This window comes from Cyprinus carpio, chromosome A1, assembly GCF_018340385.1.
Source record: "Cyprinus carpio isolate SPL01 chromosome A1, ASM1834038v1, whole genome shotgun sequence".
Taxonomy (NCBI): Eukaryota; Metazoa; Chordata; class Actinopteri; order Cypriniformes; family Cyprinidae; genus Cyprinus; species Cyprinus carpio.
The window spans coordinates 8,149,395-8,173,351 of record NC_056572.1 but is presented as its reverse complement, the minus strand read 5'-3'; the positions used below and the strand labels follow the sequence as shown (position 1 = coordinate 8,173,351).

Sequence of the window (23,957 nt, the reverse complement as noted above, 5' to 3'; positions counted from 1 at the left end):
CATGGTTGGGAAACACTTGTCTATGGGACAGTCACAGGCCTCCCGGTTTTCATCCAAAACATCTTAAATTGTGTTCCGAAGACAAACAAAGTTTTAAGGGTTTGGAACGACATGGAGGTAAGTGATTCATGACAGAATTCTCATTTTGGGGTGGAGTATCACTTTAGGTATCTCCCTGTGGGTCAGTTTCTGAATGTGGGTCAGTTAATCCATTTAAGAATTAATCTCTTATGTTGTGGCACAGCATCTGCTAAATGGCAGAATTAATGTAAATTAAAGGGGAAGAAAAAAAGAACAAGTAGCAGGTCTGAAATATTCCTTATTTAGTCATTTTATGCTTTGCTCTTGAATGGTAATTGCAAGGACAGTCCCCTTGGTGGTGCCTGGGGTTAAGTTTCTTGCTCAGTGGTGATTTTAGTGAACTCTTATTCATGGGTCAGCAGCACTACTGGGGTTTGAATCAGTTCAGATCATAGAACACTGGGCTTTAACCACAATGTTTGCATTTAATGCTGCAGGAAAGATAACTTTTTTACTTGAAAAAGTGCAAATTTTTTAAGTGCAAATAAAAGTGATCTGAAAAAAGTCATGAGTTTAAAAGCCAAACAAAGATCAAATGTTCTCAAGAATGAAAACAGTCTTCCATAGAAACTAAACAAGTTACCACTCCTTCTATGCATATTATGAGGTGATTTGTATATATAGGCACACAAAGCTACTGTTTATCATGAATAGAAAATTACAGGTCTGAGTGCCAACATTTCTCTGAAACAAGTTCTCACTAACTGTAAAAAAAAAAAACAAAAAAAAAAAAACAATTATATATATATAAAAGATACTTGAGATGCCTTTTGGGGCTTCTTGGAATTGCCACACAGTCTAATCCATTTGGAGAGCGCTTTCAAACAAGACTGGTCTCTGAATAAAGTATAAGATTTCTTGAGGTTTCATCATGACTGCAGAACCTTGCACAATGGAATCCTTAAGTTCCTGCTAGAAGTTTAAAGACTGTCCTCCAGTCTATCATGAGGAAAAATGTTATTGAGGCAACTAAAATATACTGAAGTTTCCTGAGTACTTAAGTTTAATTCATGACTATGGGAACAAAGATATTTAAGTAATATTGTGTAACTGGATTAATCAGTTGGAAAAGTAATTTATGCCAACACTGTAGTGTAAATAACACCTAAAATATATATTGGGTCAATATACATACCTGGTTATGTATATATATAATTTATTTATTTATTTTTTGATCATTTTAATGAATATTAATAAATTACAGAACTGGTGTCACCAAAATCAGCAGGTTCTCTTGGTAATTTTGATATAAAACATTTACACAATTTCTCTATTTACATATAAAAAATGAAAAATGAAATGCAACCAGACTGAGAGGAACACTACTTTCACATGTATTTCTTACTAAACCCACAAACATTTCATGAAATATGCAACAGTCTATAATTCAACATCTGACATAATTGTGACATGCACTCACACAGTTACGGTTGTTAGCTTCTGTTGTATGTCTTAGTTCTATATTTGTTTTCTGTTTTAATTGCTTTTTTTAAATTAAAATGGTTTCTATATGTTCACCATTTTGAATTCAAATGTTTCGCATGAATCCACAACCTTTAAAGTGTCCATGATGTTACATATCCCTAAAGTAATGGGATTATAACAACAGTGCTTTTTGTATTTGATGTAAGATTACACAGTTTTTGGGATACACATGTTTTTGTAAAGCATGTTTACATTTATCCATTTTGCAGAAGCTTTTATCCACCACTTCAAGGTTTCACTTTGTCAGTTCACGAATTATAGGAGCCAAACTCATTGGTGTTGCATGCTCTATATTGTCTGAGCTACAGGAATGCTTAAAATAATTAGAAACAGCTGGTTTTCTGACAAAATACTGCAGCTGCTTCTACTGTACACTGGATAAAAATTGAATGAGTTTAGCTCCAACTTGCCTCAACACACCTGCCTGGAAGTTTCTAGTATACCTATAAGACCTTAGCTGGTTCGGGTGAGTTTGATTAGGGCTTGGAGCTAAACTCTGCAGGACACTCCAGGACCGAGGTTGGAGACCCCTGACTTAATCGAACAGACAAGAAGGAGATTCATAGTTCATGTAACATCATTATAGAACTTTACCGTAAAAATATCACACTATCAATTGTATCATATAGGACTATTTATTACTAACTATGAAAACTAATTATTTTAGTTTATTATTTTATGACAGAGATGCATAATCACCACGTACCACAATCTTGGCAGAAAACTACTATGGTAAACATTTGCAGTGCACCACATCAACAAGTACTGTGTGCCTCTGACGCTCGATCAGTCACACTATTGATGACAGTTTCCTCGGAAAATATTTTTGGTTCGTTGTCAGGCTCCGTGACCAAAATTTTTCTCTCAACCACAACAGTCATTCAACGAAGGGGGCGTGGTTACAGGATCACTGAAGCGCCGCTGCCCGCGCACTCCGCCACAACAGTCAGCTGGGGAGAGGCAGGCGTGTGCGCGCGCGCGTGCCGACCAAACGGGAAGCAAAGCGAAAGGCGAGCAAGACCCCGTACAACGGCGCAGGCTACAAGTCGAGGAGATTTCTACCCACTACATCCATTCCGTCCCCATCATGGCCGACCCAGCGGATGCGGAGGGCGCGGGGGGCGCACGAGGCTTCGCCAGGCAGGGCGCGCTGAGGCAGAAGAACGTACACGAAGTGAAGAACCACAAGTTCATCGCGCGCTTCTTTAAGCAGCCGACTTTCTGCAGCCACTGCACCGACTTCATCTGGTGAGTATGGTGGAGGACGCAAAGGTGGTGTCGTATGTAAACGGCTGCAAAGGGCACAGGTGACTCACTTGATGCTCGTGACAGGAAAAACACCAAAGCGTTTGAACCCTCTCAGACATCCGCAGTGGTGTCAACACTGAACAAAGACGCCGAGCTCAGACGGAAAAGACAAGCGCTTCGCGCAACGAGTCCAACGCAATGCTGCACCTTTACAAGACAGCCTATTTAGATTTCAGTGTACTTGTATGTTTATGCAATTAAAGCACATTTATTTAGCCTCTTCTCTTGGTTTAGTACGCATAAATGTTAACTGTCTATCACGAGAAATTCCTCGCGTTATGATTAAGCCATCATCACCATCTTCCTAGAGATGGATTTGACGATTTTGCGGAATATGGAGCGCGCCTGCGCGTCTTGCTGCTGAGCGCAGAGGAATGCATCCAGATTTGGTTCACTCTCTCACACAGTCTTGTCTCTTTTGCAGGGGTTTCGGCAAGCAAGGCTTCCAGTGTCAAGGTAAAACTCTTTGGCCCCCTAGAGAAATCTGTTCATTTTCAATGACTGCGACTGTTTATTTTCTGTTACATGACAGCTGCTTGCCTTTTGAATGCAAGCAGTGTTGCACACAGAACAAAATTATTATTTCATTTCATTTGCGTGTGTTTGATAAAGAAATACAGAGGGTCTTTTTGGTTTTCTAGTGGTGAGATGAAGAAATTGCCAGTGACAGTTGTTGTTCGACTTTGGGAGGGAAGGCTGGGGTTAGTTGTCACAGCCAACATGCACAGGGCAGTTCATAACTATTCTAGGTTTTGGCCAGTTAGTGGTTTATTCATATGAAATTGTACAATTTCTCTCGTACAATTAGGTTTATGCTAACTTTATTTTTTCTGCATGGATCACATCGTAGAAATTATTGCAAAAATAATTACGTTTTCTCAAAAGATGGGGTTGTCATAGCCTATACGCCAATGAATATTTCCTTGCGTAGTTTGTTTCTCTATAGGCACATACCTTTAATGTTTTTGCAGCAAAAGCTGTTTGCACAATTCCACCATTATTTCAGTTCCACACAAAAGCACTGCTTGAGAAAAGCATTTGTAAGTGAATTGAACTTTTGCCTCTTAACTTGGCATCAAATTTCGCCCTTGGTGACAACTTTCCCATGTGAACTACAAAGTGAACATTCAGATATGAAATACAATATTCAGGCACTGTTGCCAAGAATGTCAGAGCCCGAACTGCCTTTATACTGGCATTATACTGGCATTTGGCAGCATTATCACCTCCTACTTAGATCATTAATGGGATTTTAAAAACTCACCATCCACAATAACTACATTACAGTGCTACTTACTAAGACAGCAAATATATAGGAGAAAACAGGGCTAGTTGTCACACATAAAAAAAAAAAAAACACTCAACTAATACAAACTTACTTCAGCACCTATGCTGTAATGAACTGCTTCGTCTACCACAGGTGAAACTAAATACGTAAGACGCAGAGGATTTGGACCAAATCAAATATGATTCAGTTACAGTACATGTGGGCAAGGCAACTAGTTGTAAGGTAATTAATGAATCAAGATTCCCCACCTGTCAGAAAAAATAGGAAACCTGTAAATCCTGGTGTGGATTTTCTCCACCTGTTGTATGTAAATGTGTAATTTCAGCAAATCTTTATCAAAGTAAAAGGTGTTAAATTGCTGCAAATAAATATTTAAAGGGGTCATTTGATGCAATTTCAATTTTTCCTTTCTCTTTGGAGTGTTGTAGATCTTGGTGAATAAAGAAGATCTGTAAAGTTGCAAAGACTAAAGTCTCAAATCCAAAGAGATATTCTTTATAAAAGTTAATACTCGTCCACATCTGTAACGAAGGAGGCGTCGTGACAACGGAATGGGAATCCACTTGCTGGCTTTTATTGTATATTGTAGAGCGTAGTCAAACATGCAAGTTCAAACACTAGCGAAACAGTACATACAAGGCAATCCAAAAAAGTAATTCACTAAACAGGCGAAGGTCAGGGCAGGCAGCAAACAATCATAAAACAGATAAATAGTCCAAGATCAAAATACTCGGAGACAAGGTAGGGAATGAAACTCGGAGAAAACAGGAGAATGTTACAGGTTAAGCATTCAGTCACCAGCGATGTGAGCGTGTGTGTGCTGTTCTTATAGTGTGAGACTGATGAGGTGATGAGAGACAGGTGATTGCAATTGATAAGTCCGGGCAAAAGATTATGGGAAATGGAGTCCGGGGGGAAGCTGCAAGAGTCTGGGATGGACTCAGCTAGAGATCATGACAGAGCCCCCCCACCAAGGAGCAACTTCCAGATGCTCCAAACAGACTAAAGTCCAGGAGGGAGGTGGAGCGGAGGGGGGGCGGTGGAGGGTCAGGTCCATGTGGAAGTGGAAGAACAAAGAACTGTGGCAGAGCCAGTGGAGCAGGGAGCCAGGGCGGAGCAGAAGACCACCAGAGTGGAGCAGAAGACCACCAGAGCAGGGCTAAGGACCACCATGGTGGAGCAGGCAGAGTTGAAGACCACCAAAGTGAAGAAGAGAAACACCATGGCTGAGCAGGCGGAGCAGAAAACCACCAGGGTGGAGCAGACGTGTCTGAAGATACCCACGGTGAAATAGGTGACCACCACGGTGGAGCAGACAGAGCAGAAGACCACCAGAGCACAACTGAAGACCACCATGGTGGAGCAGAAGGAGCTGAAAACCACCAGAGCATAGTTAAAGACCACCATGACGGACCAGACTGATCAAGAACCCTTGGCAGAGATTGGGGCCTAGGAAAAACTGAGACACAAGAGACAGATGGTGCATTATTGGTCTCAAGGACCGAGCCAGGAAATGCAAAGAGTTCCTTAATGGTCTCCTTGGCCTTGACGGACTGGGCTTACAGTTCATAATTAGACTCACTGACTGGGACTGGCAAGACAGACAGTTCAGCAGACACATTTGGGGAAACAGAACAGGCAGACAGTTCATGAATGGTTTCTATGGCAGTGACAGAGTTAACTGGACAAATGGGGCAGATAACAGGTTCTTTGATTGGGACTGGGCAGACAGGGAAATCAAACCGACTCTGGGATACTGGACAAGATGACAGTTCATTAACAGGCTTACAGACTAGGACTGACCAGGCAGACAGTTCATTGACAGATTCAACAGCGACATTTAGACCAGCAGACTGTTCAGGTTTAGATTCTTTGACTGAAACTGGTAAGAAAGTTGCTTCTGAGCTAGACACACCTTGGAACACTGAACAAACAGACAATTCCTCACAAGGATCACTAACTGACATTGGAAAAATATATGATTCAAGATTTGGTGCATAGACAGAGAGTGAACTAACAGGTAACTCAAAATCACCTGTATTGGCTGAAACTGTACAAATTGAAGGTTCAGAGTCTTTGGGGAAAACTGGACCGGGAGACAATTCAGAACTGAACTCATTAACTGGGACTGGTGGAGCAAGTTCATTTACTGAAACAGGACTGACAGAAAGTTCATTTATGGCTTTAGTAGCCACAACAGGTTGGATTGAGAGTTCCAGAATGGGCCTTGCAGCCACAACAGAACAAACAGGAAATTCACAGGCAGCAGCTGTGGCTGTGACAGACAGGGCTGAGAGTTCATAGGCAGCCTCCTCGGCTGGATCGGTCTCCATAGCCATTACAGGACAGGAAATTAGTTCACAGACGGTCTCCATAGCTGTTACAGGACAGGAAATAAGTTCACAAATGGCCTCCATAGCCATTACATGACTGGCAAAGGGATCACAGACGGCCTCTATAGTCGTTACAGGACTGGCAAAGGGATCACAGATGGCTTCCTTGGCCGGAACAGGACCGGACGAGAGTTCATAAGTGGATACCACTGACACCTCTGGAGGTTCCGCAGCGGATGCTGTCACCTCTGGAGGTTCTACAGCCGTACCATCAGGTAACAGGGAAAATTCATGGATATTCTCTTTAACAAGACAGGCACAGACTTCAGCAACGGTTCCTTCGACTGGGACATGACAGACTGAATGTGTATTGCTGGGTGCCACCACCATACCAGGACCCGAAGCGAGCACTGCCGCCTTGGAGGGTTCTGCAGCCTCAGCCGCCACCATCTCTGGAATTTCTGTGGTAGTGTATGCAGCCCAAACACACCAAAAAGTGATCCCCATAATGGTAATCTCACACTGGATACCAGACTGGGATACCAAAGGGCTGACCTTGATAATCTGGGGGTAACAGACAGGACTCTGGATGATCAGCTGTGATGTGACGTGACTCTGGATGATCAGCTGTGATGTGATGTGATGTGACTCTGGATGATCAGCTGTGATGCGACGTGACTCTGGACGAATATCTAATACGTGACTCTGGAAGATCAGCTGATACATGACGAGACCCTGGAAGAACAGCTGAGATGTGACGAGGCTTTGGCATATCAGCTGAGACGTGAGGAGGCTCTGGCAGATCAGCTGAGACATGAGTAGGCTCTGGCAGATCAGTTGAGACATGACGACGCTCTGGCAGATCAGCTGAGACTTGACGATCAACCGTGATTTAACTTGACTCATGAAAATCAGCTGTGACTTGACTTGACTCAGGAAGATCAGCTGTGACTTGACTCAGGAAGATCAGCTGTGACTTGACGTGGCTCAGGCTCTGGCTTGGCAGGCTTGACGTGAGCAGGCTTTGGAATGGTGGCCATGATGAGATGAGACTCAGGAATGGCAGCCATGTTGCAAAAAGTCTCTGGGCTGGTGGCCATTTTATGAAAAGTCTCTGTGGCTTTAAAATCCTCTGCCTCTCCCACAGTGAAAGGAGAACCACATAACAAGAGAGCATAGTCCATAATGTCCCTTAAACTACAGTCAAATTTCCCTTCAGGTAACCATGATTTTGTTGGTTCATTAAAACCATAACGGAAAAGGTCCATTAACATGATCTCATCAAAAGGTACTTGATAGGACAACGCACAAAATTGATGAACGTAATCCTCAATAGACAAATCTCTTTGCCGAAGGTGTAGTAGCTGGTCCACTGTGTCCATGATTGGCCTGGAATGCTCTAAAAGCCACTGGATCTGGGTGTGCATGGTTATTCTGTAATGATAGCGGCGTCGTAACAACGGAGTGGGAATCCACTTGCAGGCTTTTATTGTAGAGCGTAGTCAAACAGGTAAGGTCAAACAGTACATACAAGGTAATCCAAAAGAGTAATTCACTAAACAGGCGAAGATCAGGGCAGGCAGTAAACAATCATAAAACAGATAAATAGTCCAAGATCAAAATACTCTAAGACAAGGCAGGGCAAGAAAACACGGGAATGAAACTTGGGGAAAACAGGAGAAAGTTATAGGCTAAGCATTCAATCACCAGCGGTGATGAGGTGATGAGAGACAGGTGATTGCAATTGATAAGTCCGGGCAAAGGATTATGGGAAATGGAGTCTGGGGTGAAGCTGCAAGAGTCTGGAATGGAGTGCCCTCTAGCGAAGCTCACGGGCACTCCAGCTAGGATCATGACAATGCCCTCCTGAAGTGGCTCGGTCTAACACGCCCCCACATCTCTACATCAATATGTGGGAAGATTTGCATAACGCCGCCCAGATGTTCACACAAAGAAAGAAGGCATACCTTTTATTCTCGTTGTAGTATTATTGTTGCCGCTGCTGCCATGTCGTATAGACGCTGTGTGTTTCACTGTGAAAGTGAAACTACTTTGTTTGGCCCTCCAAAAGAGGACGATATCCGATTCGTCATGCCTGGGGCTGATCCGTGCTGGTCACTGAGGAAATACATAAACTTTGCACAGTGGATTGCCGAATCAGCTTTCACCGTGGACGAAGTGGAGTCCAGCCTGGGGTCATCACATGTGGTTGCTGCAAGCCCAAGGTACGGTCCTTCATAGAATCCACCTCAAGCCGCCCACCTCTGCTCACTCAAGGCCTCCAGCCTTCACTCACTCAAGGCCACGGTGAGTGACGCTGTTTCGATGAGAAAGCAAAACTACTTTGTTTGGCCTTCCAAAAGAAGACATGACTAGAAATCAAGTTTATATCATGTTTATAATGGTTTTTATGTTTATGTCTCGTCGCTCCTACAGGACAGGGCATCACAATACGTTAAGAGGCGTAACATTTCCGTCACACGCTTGAGGCATCACAACACACTGGATAGCTGGCCAATCACAGCACACCTCGCTTTTCAGAGCGATGAGCCTTGTAAAAATTGACGCGTTTCAGAAGGCGGGGCATAGAGGAGAAACAATAATGTACATTATGTGGAAAATAATGTGTTTTTTTAAATCTTAAACCGCATAAACACATTTCATTACACCAAATAATGTTATTTTTAGCAGCATCATATGACCCCTTTAAGAGTTTCCAAAACATTTGGCTCACCGGATTCAGTCCTCGTTTCAAAATAAGAAAGACGTGAACATTTTTTTATATTTAACTCGATCTCAGTGGTAACTGGTATGCTAAGCATAATAGAACAATTTATACACTAAAATTGTCATCTGCGTGTTTTAGCACAATGAGTTCTGCACAAATGGACTGCTTGGCTTGTCTGCGGAAATAACGCCTCGTTCCCATGTTTCCTGCCTCCACATGGTCTCCAACAAATTCTAAATTTATGGAATTGATTAACATATTTTATCACACTTAGAGCAGCATCTCTCTTCCATGGCTTTTCATCTTTGCAATCTCTAATATTGTGTTCTGTTGTGAATTATTATTATTTTTATTATTTTTTTTTTTTTCTACACAGGGGAATTCAATCCTTAATTTTCTGATTGTTCATTCCTCTGGCATCATCTAATGTATCTGAAAGCCTGCCAACTTCAAATCTTTGTTCTGTTTTACATCATCTAATGCCATTTTGTACAGTATGTTGGCATGATGCTATTTTTAAATAATTGCTGAAATGCATAGCCATACAAAAATTGCATTAATTTTGGCAGTTTTTATGTTTACGAAGCAGGACATATTCGCTCTGTTGATATATTTATAGTACTCTGCGAGGGCCAGTCGGGGCTGTTGCTGATGCAGCGATATGTTAACAGTTTATGTAGATCATTAACTTGACACACATATACAAATGCAAGTGTAATAGAAATAAAAACTGCTTAAACAAAGCATAGATCAGACCTCCATCATGGTAATGTTGCATATGTGCAAACTGAACAGGTAACAGCCTGCTTTTCCCAAAATTACACATCTGTATTTAAGCAACAATAAATCAATTAGTCATGTGGGCATTTAGTTGATTATTAAAGACACTGTAAAATCTAAATTGGAGTTTTGTTGCGTTTAGTCCATGTCTGTTAGCTTTGAGACCATCTGTATGATAGTGTACTCCTAAAAACTGACCAAATCAACCTTTTTAATTGGAAATACACCAAGAAAGGACAGAAACAATGTTCTAGCTATTTCATGGTTTTTTTTAAAGTGCCCCTATTATGCCATTTCCAATATTGCCTTTCATGCAGTGTGTAATGTAGCTGTATGTGAATGTAAACTATCTGCAATGTTGTAAAGCTGAAAGTGCACGATAAATAAAGTTATTGTCTCCCAAAATAAAAAATCGACTCCGAACAGCTGAAACGAGTCATTTGTCATTTGAATCCCACTTCACACATTTGCATAATATGCACCTATGTTCTACGTTGGCCGGCTGCGAACAACCTGATAAACAATGACAAACACTTAATTTTACTGATGACTGGTTCTCTAATCTCGGGGAGTTCAACACAGGTTTCACAAAACGCTTGCTGTTGAAAGATGGATCAGTGTCCTGTTTATTTGGACCAGCTGCTCCACTGAATCACAAACTTTAAGTATGATAAATAATAGATGTTTATATTTTCTATAGAGTGTTCAAAATACAGAACTATTGAAATAGGCGCATCGTTTCGGAAACGCGCTGCACGCCGTCCACCATCTGACCAATCAGAGCAGAGCAAGCTCACGGAAAGGAGGGGTTTAGAGAGACTGAATCTTTCAACTGCTTCAAAAGAATCGTTTTAAATAGCTGGAAAATGAGGTGATATTAAATGCATATTTTGAGAAAAAGAAAGCATTTTTTGACCTTGCATGCATGCAATCCTATTGTAGGAGACAATATTAGGAACCATAAAAATGGCATAATAGGGGCATTTTAAATTAATAATGCAAATATTAACAGGTAAATTAACATTACAATTTACAAGACTAACTTATTTACATCTCATACATAATACTTTTTTTCATCTTTAACTCTTTTTTTTATTTTTTATTTTGCTTGTAAGTGTTTAGTATTGGTAGAAGTAAAAAATAGAAGGTAAGAGTGAACTGTAAGAGAGGAGGTCAGAGCAGGTAACAAAGAGATGAGTCTGATACCAGCACAACAGCTATTTTTACCATTTCATTTTACTGGCAAATACTGGCACACTGAGAAGTGAAGAGAGTGAGGTGGTGCATAGAGAGGGTGAGAATGCAAAGAATATGTTGGAGTAAAGGATACTGTTCAAAAAACCACAATAAAATAATATGTTTGAAATTGTACAAAATGCTTATAATAATGCCATTGTTACAGGTACAGACAAATATAATGCATTTTATAATGCCATCGTTTTCCATAATTCATTAACGTGACTGAACTTTCTACCACTGCAAAACGTGTACTTGGTGTGCAGCTGCGTGCATGTAAATCTATAAACCCAAACAGGTACAGTAGGTTCATATTAATTTACACAAGCTTGAACAAGATAGAACAGTGGCAAAATGCGACGTTTGAAAAAATAGCTGTTGCTGTCATTGTTATTCATTTGTTATCAATTTATTACAATGGGGTATGAAAACTTGTTTTCCCTTTTAATTAAGTTGATTTTGTTCTTGTTTTATGTTTATATATCATAAACACAGTAATTTGATCAGTTTCACCATAAACATGACTTCTTATGTCATTTTTATACAGTACAGGTTATTTCCATATTCTAGTGTTTGGGAACAGACCAATTCATGGGGGGGGGGGGGATTAGTTGGAAGTTGTATTTTCAAACTTTGAAATCTAAGACAACTCATTGTTTGCTCCCTAGCCATTAACATTTAGAGAATACCTTCAATTTATTCTTTGCATTTTCTTTACGTAGTTCTAAAATGGCTTTAAAAATCTTAAATTTTTCTTCTTAAAACCTGCAGAACCCAGAACCTTTTTCATTTTTTTTTTTTTTAATTTTGGCAAAACATTAGGTTGCAAATAAAATTAATTACTAGTAGCACTGTTTTCCTGTGCGCAATTATTAAAAGCTGTGAGTGGTTGCCCGGGCATTGCTATGTGGTTGCTAAGGTGTTCTGAGTGTTTTTTTTAATATGTGGTTGCTTACTAGCCCAAGTCAAAAGAGCCCATCCCATGAAGTCTCTGTGTTGATCTGGTCTATGGCTTAGGTTCCTCCTTCAGTTTGTTTTATTCACTCAGTTGTCTTATGAAGCTTGTCAGATCAAACAATTTTCTCACTTAACAGACAATGACTGCCAAGTAAACAGTAACATTTAATTTACAGTAACATTACTGTAGAAAATAAATGTGCATGACTTCCATGCTATTGGGACACAGGATGCAATGTTTGGAAATGTTATGATAGTAACTGCATGGACATTGAGGTTGCTTGGAGAGTTTTAAGGGACAGACAGACTGATAGCAGGCCTTGTTACAGAACCCCGTCATCACTGACTGCATGAACCTTCTGTAATAACACATCTGTAATGACTGGAGGGCAATAATTGAACGCAAAGATATAATTAATAGGAACCTTGACTCTAATTAAGATGCATAGCTGTGGGATTTAAGAGATTCCATAATGAATGTGTCTGAAGGCCTATTTCTGCCATTTGTATGCGGTTTGTTTTCACTGTAATTCCTTTTATTATTAGTGATTGCAAAACAAGCATCACTAAGCATTTGAACAAAACCTTACCACTAAAGTTAAGGCTGATTTTTTACACAATTTTGTTTGTTTTTGTATGATGTTTGATGCAATGCATTGCAAATCTGTCTTGTAGAAAAAGCATTGCCTAAATGATTAACTTGTACTGTCCCGCTTGCAGCACGATTAACAAAACCGTTATGTAAATATTGGATATATTATACACAGAAAACAATACTAGGACACTCAGATCCTGTTTTAATCACTGGAGCTGTCAATGCAAGTTTTACACTGTTTCAAGCATCCGTTTGAGCTTCACTGTTGAGTTATGGACTCCTGCAAATGCTCCCATTATAATCAATGAGGCTGTCAACATTGCAATAAATCTTATTTACTTTGCATCCACTCCTTGCTGATTTTTTTTTTCACAAATCCAAAATAATCCTTTTCGCATTGATATTAAAGCTTCTAGTGTCAGGTGACGTTTCTTCAGCTCTCGGTTTCATGCGCCACTGCAATCACTTTTTTTATAATAATTGTACTGCTCTGCCTGTATTCAGTGTAGTCTGGGTTGTATTTTATTACCTTGTGTAGTTTTTTTTTAAAACTGAGAGCATGTCATGCAACCTGTTCATGTTCAGATCTACCTAATTTGGCTAGCTTCTACCAAATGACAGGTGATTGTGCACCAACATAATTTAGAGTTTCATTCAGTTGGATGCATAGCCTTTGACATAAACAAGAAAAGATAAGGGAAGCTTTTCTTTTCCTTTTTAAACTTTGCCTGTTTAGCCTGTTTATTTTTTATCCTTACAATGCACATGGTTGAGTTATAAAAATGTTTCTCTGAGCATTCAAAATGTCCCTTGTTAAATATGTTAAAAAGTGTTTTTTTTTTTAATCATTTTGCAAACATTGTGCAAATGTGGGATCTGGGTCAAATCTAAGGACAATCCTAGAACATCCTAGCAAAGCCAGGGTTTTTCCTACATTGAAAATTTTTTGGCGGCCGCCAAAACGATTTTTTGTCCCGCCAAAGCCTTATTTGATGTGTAATTGTGTTTTGTGAGTGAAGCAGGCTACAGACGGAGCGACGGAGAGAACGAGCACAGCGCCCCACCCCCGCGCGCGCACTCTCCGTCTTCAGTTCTGTCTTTGCTCGCTCCCTCGCATCAAAATCAACTGATCCTAAAGGTCGAAAGACCGAATCCATGTTTCACATAGTGCATTCGGAGAATATTTTTGCTGAATTACCACTGGGTGTGAATTGCTGTAAAAAAAAAAAGTTGCCTTATCTTCTCTTACAACTTGTGACAAGCATTCCGCACATGCAGCTGCTGACATAACTTTAAATAAACGCAAAAAATAATAATAATAATAAAAAATCTATCCAGTTATGAGGTGTTTTGTGTGTGTGTGTGTGTGTGTGTTTTTGTTTTTGTGACATATCAGGACACAACTTTGTATAATGACATGGGTATGACACAGGTATTACAAGGAGAGGGTGACTTATGAGGACATAACCCATGTCCCCATTTTTCAAAACGCTTATAAACCATACAGTATTAGTTTTTTTGAGAAAGTAAAAATGCACAAAGTATCCTGTAAGCGGTAGGGTTAGGTGTAGGGTTGGTGTAGGGCGATATAATATACAGTTTATACAGTATAAAAACCATTACGCCTATGGGATGTCCCCACTTTTCACAAAAACAAACATGAGTGTGTGTGTGTGTGTGTGTTGACAAATCTTTCGCGATGTCCTAACCATAGACAGCCAGGATTCACACACAACACGTCCGCTAAAGTCCGATTCGCGACCTAGTGACTCCTTTGAGCGATTCATTATAATGAATGGTTAAAGCAATTTGTCTGCCGTCAGTGTCTGAATCGGTGTATAACAAATCATTACTTCTTAGAAGAACATACACATCTGAAATGAGAAAGTAAGTGTGCTTACCCCATTTAGCAAGAGTGTTTAGTAAAATTTTGCCTTAATTATCCACAGTATGTAAAGGCCTATGACAATGTGTAGTAAATTACCTATAAATTCATTTAGTTTAAAGTTAGATTGGAGTGAGATGAAACTAGATCAAAGCACAAAGCAAGCTGTTGCTAGCTAGCTGCTAATTTTATATTGTAAAAAATTACACTATTAGACCTTTTAATGCTAAGTTTTTAATGTTACTTTTTAATTGATATGATTATACTAAAATAATTATCAGGTCTATCAAAAAAGGATTTTATCTTTCAAAACTTTGAAAGCCAGTCGTGGAAAAATCACAGGTTTTTTTGCAAAGAGGGCAAGAAAGGATGACAGTGAGAGTGACAGGTAATATCTGTGTCTGATAATTGCATAATTTGTAAATAGATAAATAGTGATACCTTTGACATTTCAAATATACTTTGGTATCGATGATGTTTACATGTAAAATAAGTTGTAATCGCTTTCTAACAGTGATTTTTTTATTTTTTTATTATTATCATGAATAAATAGGATAAGAAAAAAATCACAAACTGTTTCTTTGTATTTATTTTAAATTAAACATTTATTGTCAATATTGGGCTCGCGAATCATGTGGGTGGATGACCATGTCGGTCAGCCACCACCGAAGACCAATTTTGACCCAGGAAAAACCCTGAAAGCAGTTTTTCTATAACTGCTGTGCCATATTTTAGGGTTTGAGATGCACCAAATGTTGAACTTCTTAATAACTGTGCGAGTCTAAACTTGCTTAACTTCCAAAGAAAACATGTCAAACATGTCACGGTTGGAACTTGTGTATTATCATAACAGTACACAAATGCGTGGGTGTAAACTGCCTAAGATGTGCCACTTAAGTCATCTCTGGTCAAGAACAAAGTTTGAGGTAAAGCTAATATGCCAAATTATATTTAAAGGTCCTATAACATTGAACAATATAAATATACTTCTATAACAAGTAGGAAGGTTAGGGAGAAACTGTGATGTCAGTGGGGAAGTAATTAATTCTTGGGGTCAGAAAGCCTTATAATGGGCATGGTTGGATCTTCCAACAGAAAAATAATCCAAAAGGACCATCAAAATCAACACAAAAATGGGTCACTGAACACAAAACGAAGGTTCTGCATTGGCTGTCCCAGTTCCCTGACCTGAACCCTATAGAAAACTGAAGAGAAATAGTATCAACATGGAGCTGGGAACCTGAACGGTCTGGAATGATCTGTATGAAGGAATGGTCTCTGATCTCTTGTCAGGCGTTCTCCAAAATTATTGGGAATACTTACACGGTTTACATTTGACATAAATGCGTGAATATAAACCAGTTGTTTATACTTGAATGGTGGGTTTTCGGAGCACCACCTCAGATGGCTTTGGTTAAATTTGCTTCATTTTACATGCTTTGTAAGAAAAAAAAAAGTACTTTTAAAAGCTAATGAAAAGGCTCTTTCCACATATACTACACGTCAAAATGGGAGTCAGCAGGAAAGAATGTTTTTTTGTTTTGTTTTTTTGGAAAGAAATTTCCCAGGCAGGTCAGGAGTAGGCTTAATCTTGATTAATTAATCATGGTTTTAAAATGGCTTTCTGAAATACAGATTAAGTACAGATTACTAACTCCTGGACTGGAGTCCTGAACTAAAATAAACTAGTGTAAAACCAACTGTGCTATCTGAATTAGCATGACAGAGGTTGCCTATAACATGGAATGAACCAAAAAAATGCTTAAAATTGTATGGAACTGGGAAGCAGATCCAAGGAAAACAATAGCAGCTGAAAAAAGGCTGCGATAAAAACCTTTATCGAGCAAGACATTTTTTTTGTCAAGCAAGCAAAGTAAATCAGGTGTCAAATAAAAGAAAAGAAATGCCTAGAAATCTCTTTGTAATGAATACTTGCATAAATTCTTGCAATCAGCTGTTGTTGTCAGATTTGCTTCTTTTTTATTATTATTATTCATTATGTTGTACATAAAGCAGATGTTTTGTAGAGAGAGAGAGAGAGAGAGAGAGAGAGAGAGAGAGAGAGAGAGAGAGTCATGGTCAGAATTGTTTTGGGACCCTAAGAAAATATGATCAAAGAAGGTTATGAAAGGAAATCTGTATTATTTATCCTTTTGATCTTTCAAAATAAATGAATTGTAAAAAATCACAAAAATCTAACTTTTCAGTAAAATCATATTATTAAAATATTTTTTCTCTAATGCACATTAGCCACAATTATTTGTTGTCCTAGAAATTATTATGATTAAAATCTCTGAAGATCTACATTCCCATTCATATTTACATTTGTTGGCACACCAGGGTGACTAGGAACATGGGATTATCCAGCCATGACTTCCTGTTTCACAGGAATATAAATATGAGGGAACACAAGGGCCAAATTCCCTTTATCATCCATCATTTTGACACACACACAAAAAAAAAGAATATAGTTCTGATGTGCAGCAACAGATTGTTAAGCTTTTCAAAATATGAAGTCAAGAAAATAGCACAAAATAGAAAGTCAAAAAAAACTAAGAAAAGAGCTAAAGCATTGAACATTTCCATTTCCACCATTAGGACAATAATTAAGGAGTTTCAATCAACAGAAAATTTTATGAATCTGCCTACATTATAATGTATCTGTATCTGTACTGTCTTAATGCAACTTGAGGAAGATAGTTTGAGTAACCAAAGACTCTCCAAGGATCACAGCTGGATAATTGCAGAAAATAGGAGTCTTGGGGTCAGAAAGCCTTATAATGGGCGTGGTTGGATCTTCCAGCAGAAAAATTATCCAAAAGGACCATCAAAATCAACATAAAAATGGGTCACTGAACACAAAACGAAGGTTCTGCATTGGCTGTCCCAGTTCCCTGACTTGAACCCTATAGAAAACTGAAGAGAAATAGTATCAACATGGAGCTGGGAATCTGAAGGGTCTGGAGTGATTCTGTATGAAGGAATGGTCTCTGATCTCTTGTCAGGCATTCTCCAAACTCATCAGGCATTATAGGAGAGAGAGTTTTTTTTTTTATATAATAAGGGATCAAAATGATTAACAGTGCAGATTTATTTCCACAGGCTTCTTTTTTTATATTTAACTAGGGTGCCAATAATTTTGTTATATAAAGACTGGAAACACAACGTGAATCTGAAGTTTAACCTGCCTCCTGGTAGGTTTAATTTAAGCCTCAATTTAGTCCTGAAGTAGTTCTAGTCTTCCTCCAGGAAATCAGCCTATTGAATTCTGGACTAGACTAAATCTAAGACTACTTAAAACCATGACAGGGAAAGCAGATTTCTGCTAATCTGGTTTAAAGGGTTATTTTAGCCTAGGGCTAGGCTTAATCTCTGTCCGGGAAACCACCCCATGTATGATGTTAATGTTACAAAAGATTCTATTTCAAACAGATGCTGTTCATTTGAACTTTCTATTCAACAAAGAATCCTGAAAAAAATGTGAATAACAGTTTTCAGAAAAAATTAGGCAGCTGTTTTCAGTACGGATAATTATAAGAAATGTTTCCCATCTTAAATAAATTCTGAAGGATCATGGGGGTGACACTGTAGACTTGAGTGTCTTTACCATCTTTACCATCACAGGAATAAATAACATTTAAAAATATAATAAAATAGAAATGTTATTTTGATTTGTAATAGCCTAATATTTCTTGATATTACTGTTTTTACTATATTTTTGATCAAATAAATCCAGTCTTGCAGAGCATAAGAGACTTGTTTCAAAAACATAAAAACAAATCTTACCAACTCCAGACATTTGGAATGGAAGTGTTTATAATCACATGACAAAAATTGTATACATTTTGCCAGATTAAGACAGCTGCACATTTTGCCATTTGACACATCTTACCCCACTCTCCTCTACATGTGTGTAATTGTGATATTGTCAAGAGTTAAACTGAGGCAGACTACAAACTTGCCATTTAATGGAGAGAACAGTTCTGCACTCTTTAACCCTTAGGTCTTGTTGCTAGGCAACAGCTGACAGATTACTGAGGGGAATGTCCTGGAACGTTTCTCAAGAAAAGGGGAAGGGTGTGCTGAATAGAATAGACTGCTTACATGTGAAAGGGAGATCCTTTCGTTTCAGTTTGGCTGCTGTGACTCAACCGTCCCTGCTTTCTCCTTTATGTAACTCCACCACAGGAATTCATGCGTAATGTCACTGCATGCCAGTCTGTGGCTCTCTCCCTCACCTCTACTCCTGTATATATGTTTATTTGGCCTGTTAAGTTCGGCCAGCTGTTCAGAAAGCTAAATTGTACACTAAATGTGTGTGAAATAGATAGATACATACATACATAAAGAAAAATAATCTTTGTGAAACAGATTTGCAGTGAAATCACAGATTGCAACAGTTGCCGTTGAGTTAACAACCTCATAAATAATTTGTCAACAATACATATTTAATAGTCTGGTTAATAATGAATGCTAGATCCCAGTTATTAAAGTCTAAGGGCATGTAACATTTTGTGTGTGCGTGTGTGTTTGTGCTTATCTGATCATTGTTTCCTTAAGGCTATCAAGTCATGCCAGTTTTATTTGTCAGTCAATTTTACAATTCATTTAGCATATTTACAGAAAATTAGGCAAGAAGTCTATTAAATAATATTGACAGATACAGCTTTTGATCATTTTAAAATTAAGATTTTATAAATGCTTGAAGTATTTTTTTTATTGTTTATTCATGTTAACTAATGGTAAAAAATTGAACCTTTGTGTAAAGTGTTACGATATAGGCTTCTTTGTTACACTTTCAAAAACCGTCCTTGGTTGACCTTAGTTAATGCATTAACTAGCATAAACTAACAATGAGCAGAACATTTGTTACAATATTTATGAATCTTTATTAATATACAGACTTCAAAAATGTTTAGTCTTTAACTATTTTTTTCTTTGATGTTGAGGTGAAACATGACTGGGCATGTTCTTGGCACACTAAGTCACTAAGTCTTCAAGAGCTTCCTCCTAATAGTTAGCTAATGTTAAATCTTATGTCTATAAGCATGAGTCATAATACCTCCAAACTTACTCTTCCCATTGCATTCTTTTTTACACATTAACAAAAAAAAAATCAATAAACAAGATATTTTTTTCTTAAAGTAACACTGCATGTGATATCTATACTTGTTGACAAGTGTATTTTGTTTTACTGCATTAGCAGATTTGTTCACTTATCTTATCTTTAACTTGTTTGTGCCTGAAACAGAAGAAAAAAAAACTGTCACTGAATAAGACAAAATACACTTGTTTTAACTTATTCAGTGTTGCTTCTCAAGTAAATTTATCTTGATTCACAGATTTTAGATATTTTAACCGTACAAGTAAAGGCTGGAATACACACACTACATGACTTTTAAAATCTGAACAGATTTTTAAAACACTGGGCATCATAAATACTTTGTAAATAGTGACAAAGGAAAACTGTCCATCATACACTACAGAACTTTCAAGTTGTTCTGATCACAACAAACTCACACATAAACATGCTTTGTTGCTAGGAGATGTGTGACAAATGAAAAAAAACGTGTTCTAAAATCGGCTGAAAATATCAAACATGTTTGATATCCTCCGACTGGAGGGAATCAAAGTCTGAAGCTAAAAAATCAGTCTGTCTGTGACCATCATACACTTCGTGTTTTTTTTTATGGAATCTGTCAACTCAAATCCCCAGACTGGCTCTGACTTTCCGCAACTAGAGTCAACTTCTCCAGACTGTAAATCAGTGGAAAATTGTGTAGTGTATTCCAGGCTAAAGACTAAAATTGTTGTTAATACCAGGATTTTTGGAGTGATCAGTTTTCATTGTTCAGTGCTGATCAGGGCTTAGCTGGCAAATGATCGTTAACGGTTTATCATTATTGGCTTTACTTGCCACACTGTTGGATTATAAAAAGCAGATTACAACAACAACAATCATTATTTTTTAATTATTTCAAGGATACTGTTTTAAATATTTAGAACGGGTGCATTATCTAGTAAAGCATTATTAACTGATTGAAAATGTTTTGATTTTGGAAGTATGTTAGTGACAATATCATATTAAGACAGATCAAAACATAAATTCCTTATTGATCCCCATACATTTACATTCATTTGACACTGACATTTTGAAAATGTTTTGCTGAAATCAGCACAGAAAATGTGTGAAAAGTTCAGTTCAGTTCAGCCTACATGAACTCCATGGCATCCCCAGTGGGTGTGGTTATTCAGAAATTTGGACTCTTTTAGTGTGTTATGTGTCATTTTTGAACTAATGCTAGTTTTATTTTGTATACATAGATTTAGGTGTGAATGTCACCCTTTATTTAACCCCTATCAATAACTGTGGCAAATATTAACATATTTAGGGGCCAAGCACTGAAGGTGCTTAGGCATCTATTGTATACATTTGTTTTCTTATTCTTTGTCTTCTGCTCTGGAAGTCTATGGCAGCCCATAGTACCACTTACGGGACAGTTATGAAATTTGGCACACAGATAGAGGACAGTCTCAATATTAACCATAGCAAATTTTGAGTCTCTATCTCAACCTCTCGAGCGCCACCAATAGGCCAAATTTGCACTCATATTTCTGCTAATAACTTTTTAACCGTAAGGTCTAAAAATAAAACTATTTTTCCTTTGTTTGCTTGCTTGGAGTTGAATGCATACCAAAATTAAAATTTATATGGGTCAAGATTTTTCGCAATTTTGAATTTTCCAAAAAATCTACTTTTTCGAACGCGTCCTAGACAGTGGTCCAAATGTAACCAAAATTAGCCCAGTCTATCTTCAGTGCATTCTGGCAAAAAAAGTTATCTAAAGCTTTTTGATATACCAAACAGTTTTGGTAATGCGTGTTAATGAATTTGACGAAGTTTGTACAAAAATGGACATGAGGCTATATCTCCGCAACACTTTAGCGGATATTGACCAAGCTTGGTATGTGTTATAACAAGTACTACCTGAGGGCACATGAGTAGTTTCGGCACAGCACCACCTACTGGTCAGAAGACATACAAATTTGACATTCCTGCTTATAACTTCTGAATAGTTTTTGCAAAAACCACACGATTGATCTCGTTAGATTTGGAACGGTATACTGAATAGAACGATACCTAATTTTCCTATGCATGCCTTTTTGGGTATCAGCCATTCTGAGTTTTGTAGTAAAATGCTGTATCAACAAATGTCTTCAACAGGGTTCTCCAACCCTGCTCCTGGAGAGCTACCATACTGCAGAGTTCAGCTCCGACCTTATCACATACACCTGAACATTGCTGGTTGCAGCTATATTTGCCATTGCTGTTGCTCTTCCTTTTTGGATTTACCACAGAATTTGGGGTTTTGTTGACTTGAAAACATTTATTATTAGTATTTAGTATTAGATTTTTATTAGTATTTAGTATTATATTTTCTGAGGCACATTCGGTTCTAACCTTAGGTTGTGAGCTTTATGATCAAATAACAGTCAAATTGGGTGATTAGGCAAATATAAGCCGGAAGACAAAATGCTTGGCTCAGGTCCAATGCAGATAATCCACCAAGACTCATGATAAAGTATAAGTACTTTTTACTTGTTGTTAGAGTGGTTTCACATTTTGCTTACATGTAGATTTGGCCTAGAACATTACAGGGTGTTGTAAAGAAATAAACCTGTGACAAGCTTCTCAAAGTACTCAGATTCATGTCAGTGTTGTTACTATTAACTTTTATAGTTAATCGAAATAGACTTGAAATAATAATAAAAAAAATGTATATAAATATTAGAACTTAATATTTATGTAAATATATAAATATTAGAACTTAAAAAAATGTAAGAAAAGAAAGAAAATTAGAACTGTTGACTTGGCAACTAGCTTGAAATAAGTTAAAGTACTAAAATTAAATAGAAATAAAAATAAATAGAAATATTTAAAACAAAAGCTAATAAAAATGGGAAATTTACAATTGACTTAAACTACTTAGATTCACGTCAGTGTTGTTATTGTTAACTTTTATAGTTAATTGAAATATTAGAACTTAGAAATATTCAAATGTAATATTTATGTAACTATATAAATATTTAAACTTAAGCAAAAAAACAAACAAATACAAATTACTTAATGTTAAATTAAAATCACTAAATAGAAATATTAAAAAAGCATAAAATGACAAACTTGTGTAATAAAATTGGCTAAAAAAGGAAAATATACAAAACGCACAAATATACTCTATCTCATGCATTGAAGATTTACTTCCTTAAAAATATCAGTGTTGGGAAATAAACAGTGACTCCAAGAAGTATTGAGCTGCACTTAAATATGTCTGAGTGTGACTGCATTAGATCACAAAATATCAAACCAAACAATTGGCACAGCTTTACTCACACTAACAGAGCAGTGTAGTTCATCACATTTACTATGAACCTGTTACACTAACATTTGACAACCTGAAAATACTTGCTGTCTTCATCCTGAACAGTATATCAGTATATCACACTTGGCTTAAATGTTTGCCGATGCTGTGTTTCTGTAAAATAGGATGCTATTTAATTGATATATAGTTGATATTTCGCTATCTAATACAATGATGAAAGAGTTCCAATATGTTTTAATGACGTTCTCTTTCTTTCTCTTTCTCTCCCCAGTATGCGGTTTTGTGGTCCACAAACGCTGCCATGAGTTTGTTGCTTTCTCCTGCCCTGGGGCAGACAAGGGTCCAGCATCAGATGTAAGTAAAGCCTGTGAGCACACTAGAAAACTCCCTCATCCACCCCCTCTATAGTTTTTCTTGCACAATCTTTTCTGATAGTGAAAAACACTTCCTTTTCAGTTGAAAGAAACTTCTTCCTGTGACTAAGCAGTACACATACACACTCACACACTTATTCATGTATATATACTGCTTGGTGAGCAGTTTAAATATTTATTGGTGGTAACTGATTATGTACTGTTTAATGAAGCCTAACACTAATCATGTTCCTCATGTGTTTGCTTGCATTATATATTTACAAGCAAACAGGCAGAGACATCAGTTTTCTCTTCTCTAATCTCTATTTATAACCGTGCTTCCTCCCTATATGTGTAAAAGCAGGCGCACATGTGCACTTCCGGTGTTGTGTTTTGTTTCTGCTTTGCAGCCAATTATGTTTGTTTTCCGTGAATACTGTACTTCACAAGTGATTATTTGTTGCATCTCTTTTGTGTGATGCTGATGTGTAGGAAAGCTTTGATTCTTGACCTCTTTAACCATTGACTCCTTTACAAAAGCTTGAAG

General features: G+C 37.8%; 1 protein-coding gene across 2 annotated transcripts in view; it reads left to right on the top strand.

The window, feature by feature from the left end:
* The first annotated feature begins 2,374 nt into the window (after nt 1–2,374).
* LOC109093640 (protein kinase C beta type-like) overlaps nt 2,375–23,957 on the top strand; it is a 41,452-nt gene continuing 19,869 nt past the window's right edge. Inside the window, exons 1-3 of one of the 2 annotated variants that reach the window (XM_042736112.1) lie at nt 2,375–2,814; nt 3,299–3,330; nt 23,329–23,411. In XM_042736112.1, the coding sequence (XP_042592046.1) occupies nt 2,654–2,814; nt 3,299–3,330; nt 23,329–23,411 (276 nt within the window). In that variant the 5' untranslated portion in view covers nt 2,375–2,653. The remainder of the gene's footprint in view (nt 2,815–3,298; nt 3,331–23,328; nt 23,412–23,957) is intronic. The other variant, XM_042736040.1, reaches the window with a different exon arrangement.